The sequence below is a fragment of the Scophthalmus maximus genome, chromosome 9, assembly GCF_022379125.1.
Source record: "Scophthalmus maximus strain ysfricsl-2021 chromosome 9, ASM2237912v1, whole genome shotgun sequence".
Classification (NCBI taxonomy): Eukaryota; Metazoa; Chordata; class Actinopteri; order Pleuronectiformes; family Scophthalmidae; genus Scophthalmus; species Scophthalmus maximus.
Window position 1 is genome coordinate 12,227,451 of NC_061523.1, and position 17,916 is coordinate 12,245,366.

The 17,916-nt window shown below is 41.0% G+C and overlaps 1 protein-coding gene across 4 annotated transcripts; it reads right to left on the minus strand.

Moving 5' to 3' along the window:
- Positions 1 to 18: 18 nt before the first annotated feature.
- simc1 (SUMO interacting motifs containing 1) lies at positions 19 to 8,023 on the minus strand. 4 transcript variants are annotated; one of them, XM_035649120.2, is made up of 10 exons: positions 7,493 to 8,023; positions 4,669 to 5,104; positions 4,302 to 4,549; positions 4,104 to 4,173; positions 3,602 to 3,762; positions 3,020 to 3,112; positions 2,688 to 2,819; positions 1,589 to 1,745; positions 1,312 to 1,396; positions 19 to 565 (listed from the first exon to the last, which is right to left on the minus strand). In XM_035649120.2, the coding sequence occupies exons 2-10, from the start codon at positions 5,011 to 5,013 to the stop codon at positions 354 to 356; spliced, it is 1,503 nt and encodes a 500-aa protein (XP_035505013.1). In that variant the 5' UTR covers positions 5,014 to 5,104; positions 7,493 to 8,023; the 3' UTR covers positions 19 to 353. The 4 variants fall into 4 exon arrangements, with proteins under 4 accessions (XP_035505013.1, XP_035505012.1, XP_047190192.1 ...); XM_035649119.2 differs by having other exon boundaries at positions 4,669 to 5,751; XM_047334236.1 differs by lacking the exon at positions 7,493 to 8,023 and adding an exon at positions 6,864 to 6,888 and having other exon boundaries at positions 4,669 to 5,751.
- Positions 8,024 to 17,916: the final 9,893 nt, after the last annotated feature.

The window sequence follows — 17,916 nt, forward strand, 5'->3', positions numbered from 1 at the left end:
GGACCTCGACATGGAGGATTAGGGTACCGCACTTTAATTTATTATCGATCATGAAAAAATTGTGCTACATTTAACAGAATGACCAGTTTAACAATAACAGCGGTGTGGCCTATAAAAGTAATGGTGTAATCTGTACAGACATCCAAGAAAGATTATACTTAATAAAAGACGGATACTGTTTCGTTGGCTAGAAGAGAAGTTCATTTAAAAAAAAAGCACGTGCCCCACAAAACCAAACAAGCCAGAGCATGTATTTAAAAAAAAATAGTTCTTCTGTACAATAACTCATAGAAAAATATAAATATCAAATGAATTCAGTGCTTTATAGGTCTTCCAAGAGAACAAGTTTCAATTCAACACTGACAGACATCTAGCAGGTGATCCTGCAGATAAGAAAGGGACTCTTCCACATGGAGAGGTAACGCCTGGCCGAGGTCAGCCTGGGATCTGGACAGGAAGGCGTCCACAGCTTCACGAATGGCTGACTTGGATACTTTATCATCTGGCTTGTGGATCATCGTGCCAACTCCGCCTCTTTGCTCACTGACTGAGCTGCACAGATCACCTGGGGTGAACAAATGAAACAAGTTAAGAGTTAAGTAAAATAATTTGACTTATTGTTAAAACAATTGAATATTCAGAGATTATTAGAAAGGTTTATCTTATCTTATCGCCGAAAACTAAATACATTTTCACTTTCATGACAGCGTAAAAATCTTGATTATGACTTTAAGGATCAAGCCCAGAAATGGGAAAAAAGAGTCTACCGCTGTCTTATTTTGCATAATTCAAATTTTGCTAATTTTATAAGGAAATAAAGTTACAAGTGGGAAAATTATGAGACTAAGAGACAGGAAATGATGGTAAGTAGGGGAAAGAGAAAGAAATTTGACCAAGTGATAAGGATCAGTCTTGCTGTTGTTTGATCATTTTAACCTAAGTACAATATTCAGCTCCATCCTCTGTCCTTTCTCAGCTGTAAAAAAAATAATCCAGATAAAACAGTAAAGTTAAATCCTATATTGTAATCACACCATAGGTTGCACAATGACTGGAGTCTGAGGTTTCCCAAAGGCTCACTGCGCCATGTCTGCTTCCTGGCAGCAGGACACTGGCATGTTGGTTTCAATTCTGATAAGCTACCACAACTCAGCATAGTTTTAAACAAGGAGCCAGATCAAATGCAATTGCCACGTTATGTCACCCAAATTATGTTATTTTTGATTCCATGACATATACAAGAGACCCAGTCCATAGCTGCAAATGCCGTTAAGCAGTGTGCTGGTCAACCAGGTTTCCCCCAATTCTCACCTTTCATCTCTGTGTTGTAGCTGAGCAGCAACATCCAGAGAAGATGGACCAGCTCTTCCCACCGCTGCCACCTTTCAGTACCATCCTGGAGAATACAGTCATGGTTCTGTTGCATTAAATGGTTGCTTGTTGGGGCTAATATCTCATTTTTTGATTTCACACAAAAAAATCATAGAAGGAAATTAATTCTTAAGTGGAAAATGTAAACAAAAGAGATTGGCTGATAAGGTGTCAAAAGAAGAAATGGAAAATCGTCTACACCAAGTCCAATATTCACCGTTGGGTCTGGCGCTAGAGTGCAGTTCTTCAGAAAGTGAAGCAGCAGACTGAGCGACATGGGCAGAGAGATTTTCAGTGGACATGCATAGTCCAACAGATGTTCCAACAGCTTACATCTCAGCAGCTTGCTCTGCAGGCTCTCCAGCAACAACATCCTGGGAGTCACAAAGAGATCAGTCATTGATAGCTTGAAAAACAAGAAAGAGGAATATTGGAATCTCTTTGGAATAGTTTTATAGTTTTTCAGTGGTGTATGCATTGCAAAATGCATCTGCATTTAAACAATGCAATTGAAAATAACAGGTGCAGCATATTATTATTATTTTTATAAAATGAATGAAAAATAAATGTATTGTAAAAATACAACCAAGGAATTTTTTCATGTAGTTTTCTTCATCTGTTAATGTGTCTTTGCCATAATATACCATCTCACGATTGATTTCTCTCCTACTTTAGTGTCCAGTTTGTTTCATTCATACTTGAATCAACAAAAGCTTCTCTTGAATTTAAAAGCACTTTGAATGAAAGGAAGCCACAAGGCACTCACATGAGTTCTCACTAGCAAGCTATTACTTTCAGTGTTTTGAGCAACAACAAGAAAATCCTTTCTCTTCAGCTGGCTAATGAGAACTCCTGTAACTCCTCTGTGGGCTGAACCCACCTTAAGTTTACATTTGCACATTGGTTGCATAACTTAAAATTAAATGGGCGTCTCTGGAGCCTTTACATGCATGTTTTTTTAAAGTAAAATAGTTTGTGAGATAGATATGATTAAAAGGGACACAAGCAAATGGCATTTAAAAAGAAAATGAAAATGATTTTGTGAATCCACTCAATACCTATACATTACCGAAAGATTATTACAGTATATGTGATCATTTTTTTGTGATATTTTATATCTTGGCCCATTATGAAGGCTACAATAAAGAGTGATATTGATTAACTGTCAGGAACCCGTATTATATTATATTGTATTACCTGTTAAGTGCATTGAGCAATTACAAAAGAAAATATTTTCTCCCCCTCGTACTCCACTTTTCACTTGAAAGGCGAGGACGAAAACCTGAACAACTTGCTTTCTCGTCTCTCTTCCTCACCTGTGTGCTCGCAGAGGCACATTGCTGATGAGCATGTGGAAGAGCTCCTGGGACAGCTTGACAGAGTTGAGAGCTGGAGAGCGGTCCACCTCCAGAGCCAGAGACAGCATCCTCTGGAAGACGGACACCATTCTGCAGGAGAGAACGGGCCCAAAACACGTTTTTTTCCACTTGGATGTAAAGAGTAAAGGCAGGTAACAACCTGATCCCATGAAATTAATAGAAAAGTGAGTGAGTCTACACACACACACACACACATTAGCTTGGAAACCAGACCAATCGGCAAACTCGTGTATTCGCTCTTGCAGGTGGCAAATAGATCAGTAAATCACCTGATTTGTTCATCTCTCTCTCTGACTGTTTCCCTACTCTCTCCGTACTCTGTCGATTTCATTATGGCAGAAAAAAGCCACTTGATGACATCCCTGAAAACAAAGAAACAAACAAAAACATCAGCAGTAGTGATAAAAGTTAAATATCTAGATACAAACCAATTGTTAGCCGTGTACCAAAATGTGATCATGCAGGCATAGGGTGATTTGTGATGTATTTGTCATGCTGTGGCTTATATCATGAAGCACGTTACAACTTTGTCTGTCTGTTCAGGTCACATGTAGGACGTCTAATACTATGCTAAAGGCCATGTTCACTCTTGATTTCTCTATGCAGGAGTTTCATTTAAATTAATTAGGGTAGAAAAGTTATAAACAAACGTAATTGTAACAAAGTACAATTCACATAACTGAGACTGTTTAAAAAAATAAAAAAAACGACTTACTACTACTATTACTATAAGATTTGTGAAGGCAGTTTTAGCCAGCTGTACCGAAGTGTATTTGACACTTGTATTTTCAATGAATCAAAAAAAAAAATCTTAGGGGAAGTCCAACGTTGTCCCTGGTTACCACACTCACCTCACCCGAGGGAACTGCTGATCACATGACAACGTGGCTTTGGTGATCGAGTGATTGAGGGCAGAAACGGAGCGTTTGGCCTGGAAGTCGTCCTTCAACGTCTCCACTACGTACTCCAGGAACATGCGCACAACCTCACACTGATGTCTCTTTGTGCAGTCCTAATGAAGTGACAGGGTCATGCAGGGACATGTTCGTTCATTGAAATCACAACAAAGATATTCAGCTGTAAATATGTCTGTATATTAGGGCAGCGTCATAGTGACGAAAAACAAATCCAAGCATTTTCAGCATTTCCATATTTTGGGATGACTTTTGATTTCAAAGGGGTGGATATTTGAAATCAAAAGTAGGTATGTTTGCAATTAATCTATAATTCAGCTTCTGGGACCAGAAGAGTAGACATTTGTATGGTCTTATTCAACAATACTGACTGTGCAATGTACTGATAAATCACCCAGCTTTACAGTATATTATCATATTTTGCTCCCTGGTGAGGTACCTGATTGGCCAAAACTGAGGTCAACAACTCCCAGTCCCATGGAACTGTGGTTTTATCAGCCATGTGGTGTCTGCAATCAGAAAGCAGCTTTAATTTCTAAATTCAAAGATGTAGTGTGAAGAGAGAGGATGGAAGAAAAGATATAAAGTGCAGATTAAATATCTTTAAAAAAAAGATAGATTCTGATGGTTCCCTCACTTCTGTGCCCTCATCAGCAGACTAAACGCCTGCACACACAGGTGATGGGGACACTTTTGGTTGAGCAGAATGTTGCAGAGTAGATGGATCATGATATCTCTGGGGGGGTAGTAACCAGGCATTACTAGGTCAGACAAGAGCTGCAAAGTGCCCTCTGGGTAGTCCTCGTCGATGGTACTGTAAACTAGACTCAGGCTCTGACGGCACAGCACCTCCGGAGTTCCATACTCTTCATCTACCACCTCAATCTGAGAATAAACATAAAAGCAGAAGGGAGAAGCTGCACATACTGCCAATAATATAACGTGATGTGTAATGAGAGCTACAGAAAGTAACAAATATAAAGACATGGAGAACTATCTCTCACCAGGGCTTGACATGGTCCAGACATTATTTTCCTGAGTGTAACTGGACACACAGAATGCCTGTCCTCTTCACTGGCCGCCCTGAAGTCTACATCAAATCTGCTCTCTTCGTTAGCTTCATCACTCCCCTCATGCCATGGGAAAGACAGTGGGCTGTCATTGTCTAGATCGCCTCTATATACCTCGTATCCGGATCCTCCATCCGTATCCTCAGTTTTAGACACATACAAAAGAGGTTCACTGGGGACGCGACTGCACAAGAGGTCAGGGTTCTCTGAGGTCCTTTCAGCCTTAGCCTTGTCCAATTGACATTCATATGCATTTTCAGCTGGTGTATGTTCAGACATCGCTGGTGGTTCGACTTGGCTCTGATGGTCTGAAGATGCAGGACTTCTGTGGGGCAGGGAGTCAATGTCAAAAGGCTCCGAAGGGCTCAGTCTGGTGATGGGAGAGTGATAAGAGATGTGGCGTAAATGTGTACTTGTAAATTCATTACTGTTCTCCTGTTGTTCCTGCTCAATAAGATATTTAGCCACTGCAGGAGAACACTCATCCAGTGAAGGCTCCATGCAAGGAACAGAAGATGCTATAGTCGTCCCCACATTACTAATGCGTTCAGGTGCATTACTTTTAATGTCCAGTTGCTTAAAGCTCGGTAACATTTGTGTACAGTCTACAGTTAAATAGGCAAAACACCCTGATGTTTCCAGTTCTCTGCAATGCGTTTCGAGAAAAGGCAGTCGTCTCAATTTCACAGTTGGTGTTTGATCAGAGGGACGTACTTCATCATCCTGCTTTTGGTTTTGTGTTTGCGAATCCAAATAACTCATATTTGGCTTTCGGTCACCACAGTCCAGCTGTGGAGCGAGAACAGTCAAGTCTCCAAAAGAGGTTTTCTGTAAGTTAAAATCTTCTCTGCTTGAGGTTTGATTTTTGGTTGAACTTGGTAACAAGGTCTCCTGTTCTGTCCCATTTGCTGCGTCACATTCAGTCAAGTCTACCACTTCTAAGGAAGTGGAATTTTGTCTTTTGCACTTTTTCTGTTCTGGAGAAATCCAACTTGGATCTGTGAGGTCAATGAAATGCTAGAAAAGGGAAAAAACATGAACAGGAAAAAAGTCAGTAAACACTACAGTAATTTACACGAATGAGTAATAAGTAATAAGTGGGAAAACTCCTATATGTCAATAAAAAACCCATTCCTCTGAAAAAATAGAATTATTCATGGATAAAAAAAACGGTTTAAAATAGTCTTTAAATGTTTCATGGCACACATGGAAGTGATGTTTTCATTATGATTCTTATAGTTTTAATATGAAGCCACAAAAGGAAAGTCTATTTACCTTTTTTGTCTTATTCTAGAGGTAAAATAGAAGCCCTGAAACACATCGTTATTTTTGTTTTATTTTCATCTTGGAAAACTGTTTTTTCGTGGTTGTTTCTGTAATAGCCACAACAGGATAGTCTGTTCAGAATGAAATGCAGTCATGCTTCTTCCAGTTGACTTTTTAATTTCTCCATGCACTCTAAACACACCTTACATTTTGTGTGTTAGCAAGATGTCACATTACTGTCATGTCTTTCTTTTGGCAAGAAGTGCAATTAAAATACGAACGATTTCTGCCAGAGAGTCTTAAGGAAGATAGGTTGAAAAAGTCCATATACAAGTTCTGATGGATGAATGAGTCAAGCACAATTTTTTTACCATTAGGAAACCGGGGTTTGAATCCCAATTTATTCATGGACTTTGGATTCATGAACTATGGATTTTCCCTTTTGTTTGCCTTCATCTTTATTTTACATCTTTCTGATGGACAACCTTGAAAACAAACTTGATTTTCACAGTGAACCATCCCACTGGGATCTGTCACTTTATGCCCGGAGGCCAATCCTACTCTGTCTTGTTGTTGCCTGGCTGTTCAATGCATTTAAGTGACTCTCCTGCCCTGCTCTTTTCTAGTCACACATGAACTGATCTTTACAGTAACCTCATGCATTTTAAATGTGACGCTGTGTATATGTCGCTGGTACAGTGGGGCAATGACTCATTCTGCAACAATGAAATGAGAAGGACTTTGGCCTTGTGTGATGATCAGCTGGGAGGGTTTGTGTGTGTGTGTGTGTGTGTGTGTGTGTGTGAGGGTGAGGGTGTCTGCTCGTCTATCTATCTCTCTGTTTATTCTCAAGCCTTATTTACTTATGCTGTAATGCTGTCCTGGGCCACCTCGGGCCACCTTTGCCCCTCGGCTGCAGTCAACAGACAGAAGAAGAAGCGACAGGGAAATGGAGAGAGGGTCAATAGGATAATTAAATGAAAGAAAAAAATTCTCACTTGCCTGTTCAAGGCTTCCATAAAAGTATATGAAGTAGAGAAACTGTGGTTTTGTTAATATATTTCCCAGAAAAAAAAATATGACTGTCACAGCGTATGTGCTTTATGAATCAGTATATAACAACACTTGAAGACAGATGAATGAAGCCTATCTGACGTTATAAGGTAACAATGCTAACTGATGTAAACAATGAATACAGAATGGAAAACAAATGACAGTTAGCTCAACAAGTAGACCTAGCTAGCATTCAGACCACAGATGCTAAGGCTGCACAACTTGGGACGAAAATGTCAAATATACTGCATGTCATTGAAATAGTTATTAAAACAGTTTCAATAACACTTGAAGCTCAACTGTCCGAGGGGCGCTGCTGAGCAAACTGTGTCCGACTGTCGCGGTGTCAGTTAACGGCAGCGGCAGCGGCGTTAGCTACCGGGTGAGCCGTCCACTCTCGTTGCTATGGTAACAAGCGCGGAGCGGTTTGCTAGCTTACCGGCGGGATGTTGACGTTCACGGCGTCTACGTCAACCCGCACAGAAGAGAGAGGAGGAGGAGGCGGCGGCGGCGGAGGCTCGACCTTGGTCGAGAAGGAGTCGACGATCTCCACATCAGAGTCGTCCGAGCTGAGAGTGATCACATCGTCCATGTCTCCCTCATCTAGCTCAACCTCGGACGACACAGACACTCCCAGCGGGGTGTTGACCGTGACAGTAGCCCGCCTACTACCGGAGGATCACCTGAAGAAGACATGCGGTGGTCGCCGAAGTCCTGTTGTGTACAAAACACAAGGGGAACGCTCCGGTGAGACTCGGAGCCTCTGGACTTGGGCCATTTCCTCGTCGATGTCGTCTGCTACATGCGCCCGATGCTGCCGGCGGTTGTATCCTACTCGTTCAAGGGACTGAACACCCAGCTACATCCGAAATTTGAAATCCGATGACAGCGATGAATGTATAACAGGCTCATTTCACGTTTAACGCTTCCTGCTTGTCTTGTCGTATTTTTTTTCTTCTTCTGCAGTCTGGCACTTCACAGCGAGCTGTGCCACAATCACAAGGATCGCCACCTGCTGGACCGGAGTGTAAAGTGTTGTTTTACTAATATAATCTGTCTTCATAAAAAAAAAAAGTAAAAGATAAATACCAACGAAAAAAAAACCGCACGAACTCATGCTCAGTATAGGATATAATTGCATGCACATTACTGAATATAATGAAACCAATTATTTCCGGTCAGTATCCATCCAAAACACAAGTCTGTTTTTCGAGTATTTCATCTGAAGGCATTTACAGTATATATCTCTCAACAGTCGCCTACATTAGAATATATATATATATTTTTTTTAAACACAGTTGGGCTTGGTTTCAATAGATATTCACTAAATTCCTAACTCCTTCGACATGTTGTTTATCTTTTCCCCCTGCCAAATAAGCAATACTACAAATCTTGATTCATCAATATGTTGAGACTTAGATGTTGACATCCCAGGTTGACATTCCTGATACAAAACTTAGCATGCTCCCTAAAATCTACGCTTTTCCTATTGTGACACATAAAAAAGGCTGCTAGGAAAAACGACCCAGATTCATGAACATATGAATCAAGATTATAAAGTTCTGTCAGAAATTCTGACAAAATTATGAATTGACCGAAATATATTCAAACAGTTAACATAGTAATTATTTACGATTGATAATCATGATCTGTTTGGTTTCACTGTGCATCACTGGAGTTATTGAACAAGTGATTGGCATGCAGAACAGGAGATATGTCAACTGTATACCAGATGCTTTCAATACTGAATATGCTATTGGCCTGATTGTCTACCCATCCATGTAAAAATGTAAACATCAAACCAATGAGTTTTTGTGTCAATGTGTAATCTCAAACATCACCACTGGAGGGCACTCATGTTGCGCAACAGATTTAGAAATTTGTCGGAGCAGTCTCCATTCACAGGGCAGCTTGCAGCAATCACACATCCCTGTGTTTCTCTTAGGGATGTCTCTGAAAGTGAACTGTGAACAGAACTACTTACAGGTCAGAGTAAGACACATCACTCAAACAGACACCGTATCCCTGATGATTAATCTGTCTTCCAACAACTTCTCTGAGCCCTGGGGGGATGCTTTTCTGATACTCCGTGAGGCCGGGACATCAGTGTCACAGAAACACTTGTGTTTTGGTGATATAAACCCACTTGTGTCCGGGCCGAGTATGCTGCAGGAAATAGATGCAATGTATTTCTGTATTTATAAGCCATCCACCGATGACGTATTGAACGCAGTGTTACGTGCTTATTTACAGCTTATACTTTTCTGGTATTAGCCAGGACCAGAGCTTTGAGGTTTTTTTGTGCTGCACGCCATGACTAAAAGCTGCTTCCTTTTGATAGAGAGCTGTGACACATACACACATACTGGTGTGTTGGGGTTGATAAGACCACTGTAACTGTGATAAGCACATTGCTTAATCTGTAGAAATAGTGCACAATGAACGGTTGTCAGCTTGGAGCCTTGTTTATAATGTAATGTCATTTTGTAAAACGCAATATCTCGGCAAAAAAGCATTGTTGTTTTTTTTGCTGCTTTTTTTTTAAATGCATGTATTGTCTGCAGGGAATATTCCAGGAAAAGAGGGAAATATTATTCAGTAACTTGTGCTTGTTTTTCAAAGAAATGTAAATTGGATGAAAGTAGCTATTAACCTCGGACGGCTCCAGCCATTACACCCTGTGATGAATACCAGGCAGGATGAGTCATCGCCGTAGTCAGACACTCACAACCTCCTGACACCCATCCAATGATGTGAAAACTTTGAGAGAAACAAATACCATGTGCATGTATACTGCTGTGTATGTTTATAAGTATGCACACACCAGTGTCTTTTCCGTCTGAATTTTTGAAAACATCCATATCTTTTCTTCTCATGTCTACTCATGATGCTATGCATGTTGGAGCACATGTTTTGCTTTAGTTTGAAAGCATCTTTGCAACACATTTCTGCTAAGTATAGGGTTAATACCGTCCAACATACAACAGCGGTTGGTGCCAGATCCTTATTGTCGGTCCATGTTACTGTGTGCAGGTCTTTAGTTCTGAGAACATAAACGATAGTAACTCAGCAGGAGAAGGTGATCCAAGTTCAATTAGACATAGAGGGAGAACTGTGGAGATGTTTTAAATCCCACACAAACCTCCGAACAGTCCACTGCCCATACATGGACACAGATGGATGAAGGATGAAATGGAGCATGCAATGTCCTCCTTTTTTTAAGGTGAACAAAAGCATGTCTGTACTCATTAGTAGTTACTTGCATTGGGAACCAGGGATGTCTAATATAAAGCCAACTGGCTTTTGATAGAAATGTTTGCAGAGATTTGTGAATAGCATTGGACTTAAATAGCAACAACAGAAGTACCTAGTTTTCAGGTCAGACTGAGAAATGAAAGTTGAAACTGCCTTACTGTTTCTTCCTCGAGCATTTGACTAGTGCTGAAGTCCAAATGCATTATACTGTACATGTACAGCTATACCTTTCATGAAACGACTTGATGGTAAATAGAAATAACAATTTGTGGTTTGAGGTTATCGGACAATTTGTTGGACGGTCACAGTGACTTTCTGGTTGCCCGGCAACCTCAATGTGTCGACAAGAAGCACAGCCAAGAAATAGTTCTGCACATATGGGTGTCGTTTTAACACTTATTCAAACAAAGGAGATACAGTATATTGTGACAAGTAGTGAGCTATAGAGGTGAAGAGTGGGGGATTTGGTTTTCTTTGTGATAAGATAAGTATTTGCCGGTTGTCACCTCTCCTTTAACAGACAGGCAAAAAGAATGGTATGGAGCTTTCATCTGACATTCAGCAGGAGAGCAAATTTCCCAAATTTTTGCATTATTCCTTTAAATGTTTCACACTTTCTCATACATTTTTTTTTTAAGAGACAACTTCTCAAGGGGTCACTGAATGAGCTTTTGATTTAACTCCTACTTTACACCACCTTTGCACCTCACGTACATTGGCAATCAACAGAAGCTTTGTGACAACAACACAATCCTCCTCATTTTAAATCCACTTGGTCTGAAAATAATAGTATTCCTCACACCACAATAGAAAACAATCCTTTGGGCTGTTTCAGAATATTACTCTCAGAGGAGATCGAGACTAACAAGGACCCTCACCTGAGACAGGCAGCAGAGAATGCTGGGTGCACTTGTGCATCCTGAGTGTGACAACAGCACAAAATTAATTTTCTTTCTGAGCTTTGAAAAGACGTCATAAAGTTCCAGGTATTTCATTGAACATCATCAGTAAATGAATTGATTCCATGCCTATAGGCAGAAAAATCACTCGGCATGCTTTTCAGTAATAGATATGGCTGAACAGAATAGGACAGAATCATCAGTCAGTGTAGCTGTTTTTATCAGAGTGGAGGACCGAGTTACTACTGTCACTGAGTGAGGGGCTGACACTGTGTTCATCCTGTCCTGTCCGAGCCAGACCGTCACTTCTCTGTGACACTGACAGAGGAGTTAGCCAACACATTCGGTTACAGGCAGTTAGAGGTCGCATCTGCGGCCTTATCACATTTTGCAGAAAATTAATAATATTCAAATAAAGAACCAGCGAACAAATATCTTCGGGGGAAAATACACTGCGTCCAAAAATTGTTGTCTTTATTGTTTCGAGTGTGCAATCAGCGTCATTAATACTCAGAGACAGGCTGCGTTAATCTGCAAAGAGCTATAAATAAATTTAAACATCTTTGTGTTGGTGTTAAATCATGGGTAATCTGTGCATTACATGGTTAGTCTCATGAAACCATATGATCTTATTTGGTGGAACAGCTATCAACTCAGACATCAGAATCAGTGTCCCTACTATCTACTAATCTTTAACAGGGTTGTGTTATACAGTATGAACTTAATATAACAGCTTCAATTTGACATATTAGCTTGAAACAAAATTGGTAACTGTATCTGTCAAATTAAAGGCAGTGGAGTGTAATGCAGCAGAATTATAAAATGGATGAAAATCCCAATTTAGAAATTTGGTCATAGTCACTGTTACTCATGGATAAGTCAGTTTCAGTCACAGCTACTATCTGGTAGTCTTACTGTCAAGCAGACTTGTTACAATGGTTACCTGCAGTCTAGTATACTGTACACTGTGCACTGAATTACAGCTGTGGTTTGAACTGGATCAATTTGACACTTTCCAGCCATTTAGAAATCATAAGCAACTTGTTTAATCTTCTCGTTAACCTTGGATCTGACTTTCACAATATCCCTTATTTTGAAATAAAAACAGTCCTTTTGTGGTCCATCGAGATTGTAGCTCTACAAATATAATTCCCCTCAACAAGCACAAATCAACCCAAGATGCAAACCTTCATTTAGATGTGATGATGATGATGATGATGATGATGATGATGATCAAACTGAACATACTCTGCCTTGAATGTTTACTTTTCCAGGATGAAAGCATGTTTTGGACATTGATTCTCATTATTGGGGCTTTCCTTTATGGTCTTTTTTGTGTTCATGGAGAATGGGACTCAAGCGCCGGAGCAACAAGTTCGTTGCAAAAGAGCAGCCTGGCAAAGGACGGAGCTGAACTTCCCAAAAAGCTGTACCAGATGGTCAGGTCGGAGAGCGTCCCGTCTCATGGAAATGCATCGTGACAGCAGGAGGGAGAGAGCGACAGGTAGAGGAAGAAAAACAGGTGAAATGAAACGACAGCTTGCAGGAGCAAGAGGTGTCAGTTGTCGCCACAGGAACCTGAAAGAGACAAGAAAATGGGGTCTGACGAAACTAGACGGGTTGGTGAAGTGTCCGACAGCCACCTCCTCACTTTCCTGTGTTGCTGTCCACTTCCATGTCATGCTCTTAAGCTGTTTAGAGCATGCCTGCCACATGTGCTGCTTCACATCGCCGTCACATTCAGGACTATTTGTGTCACCTGCTTTTTTTTTTGCTTTTTTAATGTAGCTGTAAGGAAACATAATATCCCCAACAAGGATCATTTGAATGGCAGAGCGTGCCACGTCCAGAGACAGGGGAAGCTGATGGTGGACCAGAGCCCAGTGACTCACTCTGCCATCTGTGACCCCGGGATCCTCTAATGGACAGCTATATCGCTACGAACCACTGGACGCCATGTCAGAGGGCAGAACTGGCAGACGCCCAAACACTGCAAAATACATTCATGTTGTGTATAATTTTGAAGATGCCTTTTTCTGTCAGGTGGAAGCGGTGGTTATGGTACAAATCTGATCTTTAGGATAGTTTACATAGCGTCAGTGACTCAATCATAATCCTAAGAACTGCCAACAGAAATGCCCAGGGGTAATAAATAGAGATTTTATCTATGAAAATAAAAGGCCAAAAACTAAGAGGGAACAAGGTCAAAGTAAAATTCAAAATGAATGCTCTAATGAGCACTTGGCCTGGTGGCTGGAAGCGGAGGGACAACCTGAATACTAACAGCGCACAGAGCGAAGGTTTGGAGCACAGTGAGAAAAGTGGCAAATTGCGCAGATTAAGTGCTAACGAGGAATTGTCTTGAGGTACTCAATTTCCACAGCTGATGCTCGAGGACATGTAGCATGAGTAATCTTATTCAGTGTCACCCTACTGCAGAGTTTGCAGGGGAAATCTGTCTCATAATGTGAAATATAAAACATCTGCCTCCTGTCAATTTTATTCCAAATATCAACTCAGAGGCATACAGAGACCAGCGGTCTCCACATCAAAGAGCAAAAAGAAAAACCAGTCTGTGTGTGTGAGCTCGTAATGAAGGGGCTGTCGGAAATAACGGCTAAGAATTTATCTTTTGCTGGATCCAGTTCCTGGGAGCAATCCTCCCTGTTCCTGGGAGCTGCCTATAGCCTTGACCACACAGACTCCAGAGAAACAAAACAAGGGAGATTGAGTCAGCTCGCCCCTTCCACTAACTGACACCTTTTATCATTTTAGCAACAAAGAGAAGAACAAAGATCAAGCAGTTTGAAAAAGACTTATTTCTGTGCATTGCATATGAAATACCTTTTTTCTCCCATTACAAGTGCAATTTACAATGAGACCGACATGAACTCCTTTAGGGTCCGGACATTTTCCAGAGTTTGTCGTTCACATATGGAGACGGCAGCAGGAGATTGCCGGAGTCTATATGCGTTCACAACAACAGGAACATTTTTCGGAGGATTCAGGCGAGGGGAAGGCCCCTGGGTAGAGTACCCACTCGCTGTTTTTCATTCATCAGACAATTTTACCTTCTCATCCTTCATCACATCCTTTGGATCTCAGTGTAAATATACACACCCTCTGAAAATGAATAATAGTTTGCAACAATGACCTGATTATAAAGTGATCCGAGCCATTGGGTATGAGTCATTTCTTCACTTGTTCAGTGTCTCCAACATGAAGCCAATAAGTGGATTCTGAAGTTTTGTGAGCAATATATATTATATGGGAGGACAGAATGAGATGATTTGCTTCTGGCCCTCATACTCACTTGTTGCCTCTTAATCCTCATCCATTCTCCTTAGTAGTAGCCAAAGGCCCATTATGAATTTAACCAGATCACAACAAACACCCTGAACATGAGCCTTTTTTTAACCTGATTCAAAAGCCTTATTCCCTTTGCAATTAGACGAAGGAACTAATTCGTTGAAGTGTTTTTGCAGGAAGGAAATAGGGGGGCATATTCTCTCGGCTCCTGGAAGTGAATTCTTAAAGCGCCTTCCTCTGCTGGATGTTTAAGCAACCATTACTGCTGTTTATCACGGATGAAGCCCTTTTAACCACATTGAAATTCAAAAAGCAGTCGATGAAACAAGTTCATCAGTTCCTAGTTTAAATGTATTTAAAAAAAAAACATCCTTAATAAACAAGCTGTGTATTTGAAATGAGTAAAAAGAAACAACTATTTTTGAAATGTCCAATTTATTTAATTTGGAATTTGTTTATTCAACTCCGAGCCCTAAAAACGTCTCTGATGAAAAAAACCATCACCCGAAAACTTCTGCTGAGACCTTGTGCTTCTATCGAGGAATGTGCTGACATGTCTGACCTTCAGGCTTCATTAGCCCGGGCAGTGACGCACTCGAGTTCCAGTGTGATTTTATCCAAAGCTGCTGTAAAAAAATCGGAGGAAAATACTTTTTTGTGGTACACAACAAAGGTCAGCAGCGATGCATTCATATCTCCACCTGCCAAGCCCACTGACAGCAGCGGTAACAGCAGCAGAAGTCAGGTTGGGGTTGTGGAAAAAATCAGTGCAACTCTGAAAAAAGAACATGTGAATCACAGTGTGGCTGTGACACACACACTGAACCGAGTCCCCTCCCACTCTCCTGTACACCATCCCCACACAAGAATACACAACAACAAGAGCCAAGGATCCTGTTATACACACACACACACACACACACACACACATAAACACACACACACACAGGCATACACATATGCAAATCGTTCTATATTATTTTATGGTATTTCAGTGTTCATACAGGGCCATGGCTGAATTTCTGCGGGCTGAATTCCCTGAAGACAACGTTTGCTATAACAAATCACCTGCAATCTGAGATGTGGTTTTCACACAGCACCTCCAGTCATTTATTCCTGGAGTGTTGCATAATGCAGCAGTGGGTTCTGCTCACATCCAGCCTAAACATTCTTCCTCGGAAGAAAACAGGAAGGTAAGAGGATTGAGGCCGCTCGGGACACAAAGCCATCGGTCGCCTGAGTGTATGGCTGCCCTCTCAAGGATCGTTTTTCTTTTTATCTACACAGTCTTGTGTGGTCAATAAACAGTGTTATCAGCGTCATCATACTGTCAGCATACCGGATTTCTGACAATGCCTTTACCTGCCAGGGCAAATCACAAGAGTCAGCCTCTCTTAGTGCCCCTGTGAACACGTCGCCAGCAATTGCTCTGTTTTAGTTGCAGCTAAGGAGCATCTACAAGTACATCAGCCGTCGCCTTAGAAAGTGAGAAAAAAAAGGTGTGTGCGAGGCTTTCACTGAGTGCAGTTATTGGCAGTGAAATAGTGTTCAGCGAGCATATTAATAATCACTGCCACTGAATAATTTCTAGGAGCAGTAATTATCACTAAAACCTCATCAATCAAAACATTACCTGTTGGCAGTGGGACAAGCTGTTAAATCACAGTGCATATCTAATGATTGATAAGTTGATGAGACTAAAGCCATGTGGAAATGTTTGTGTAGCTCCCAACGCGTCTGTGGCGTCAGAGAGCTGCTAATATGTTTTTTTTTAAAGTGACAGTATATGATTCTGGCATCTGCGTAACAGGGGGGTCATGTGTGTCACAAAGATATCAAACATGTAACATGTTATTAGATTGATGGCTTAAGCATGTTCAGCCTGAACATGAAATCATTGTAATGATTGGTTGGGGAGACATTTGATTTGTGTAATTTCCTAATTTGGGGGGAAAACCATCAGCCACACACCCACCCCTCCTCCGCAGCGATGACTGCATCAAAACAGGAAGCTGGATCCAAAGCAACCGGATTCTGGTCATTGTGGTATTATTATAGAGAGTAGGCAGAAGGCTGGAAGGATCTTGTGTGTGATTATTTTTCATATTTATTTGAGATCACAAAATATTTTTTGTGATATCAGATAGATTTCAATAACTTGTCATGTCAAGATAAACAGTATATAATAAAGAGAAAGTGTGTGTATAAATATACCAAGTATGTTTTTTTGCATGCGTATGTAGGGTTTGTCTGTGTGTGCACATTGTATTCTGATTTAATTTTTTTTGGAACATGTGCAACACATATATAAAGTATGCATATTTCTGAGATATGGAGGAAATGGAGGAAAGTGAGGGGGATAGTGTGTCAGTGCGAGCGAGTTGTGTATTGCCTCATACACAGAGCACATTGAAACGTTTCAGGAGATATTTTACATTATGTAACCGACAAAAATTCTGTACTTATCAAGTTTTGGATTAGAGGAGACAAGAGTATTGTTGAGAGAGCTTTGTTCTCGCTCTGTTGATCTGTCTGCAGCACTCAGAGTAGAAAGTACAGTTAATGCAATAACAAGACAAAAACATTTTGTCAACACCTGCAACGGAATTGTTGCATAATTTCTGTTCGTTCCAGGGTTAAAGTCACAGTTGCAGACTGTATTGGAAGATTTGCAGTCGCACAGTGCACAATGACTTTCACTATGTATGACACGAATGTACGTGAATCAATGATTTCATCCTAATTTAAACAGCTGCCAACACCTATACGTTTTTTTGGTTCTGTCTGGTCCGACCTTTTGCTGTGAAACAAATCCAAACATTTTTTTTTTCTGTCCTTGATAATGTCTCTTTACTGTTCAGAAGGGATCACAGACGCAAAGGTGCGTAAGTGCAACTTCCATCAGACGATTGCACAGCGAGGCTATAGCTCTTTTGCAGTGATTACGACTGTGTGTGATTTCCTGGATCGCCCCAGGTTGTACAGTCAGACACAACAAAACCCTGTTTTCCGGCATACAAAGAGCGTGTTTGTGTTGGAGGACGCTGGTTCCAGAGGTCAGTTTTTCCCTCTCTCTCTGTTGTTATGCAGCAGGTAGACCCCTTCAGGGGATGTCGGCAGACCACTGATATGTGGTGACAGTCCCCCTCTAGATGATCTTCACTGGTTTCCATTTTTCATCCTGGGGAGTGAGATTAGAGCGAGGGAGGAGAGGGGGAATATGCACATTCAGTCTGCTTTTAGTTTTAGTTTTTACTTGCATGTTTTCCTGCTTTGGTTTTTTTGCGCCTGTGTGTGGTTTCCACATTTCTGGTCTCCCGCCAATATAATGAGCCCTTCCAACACGACTCGTTTATCGTATTGTAGAAACGCTTCAGCCCACCTCTCTGCTTGTTTGAAA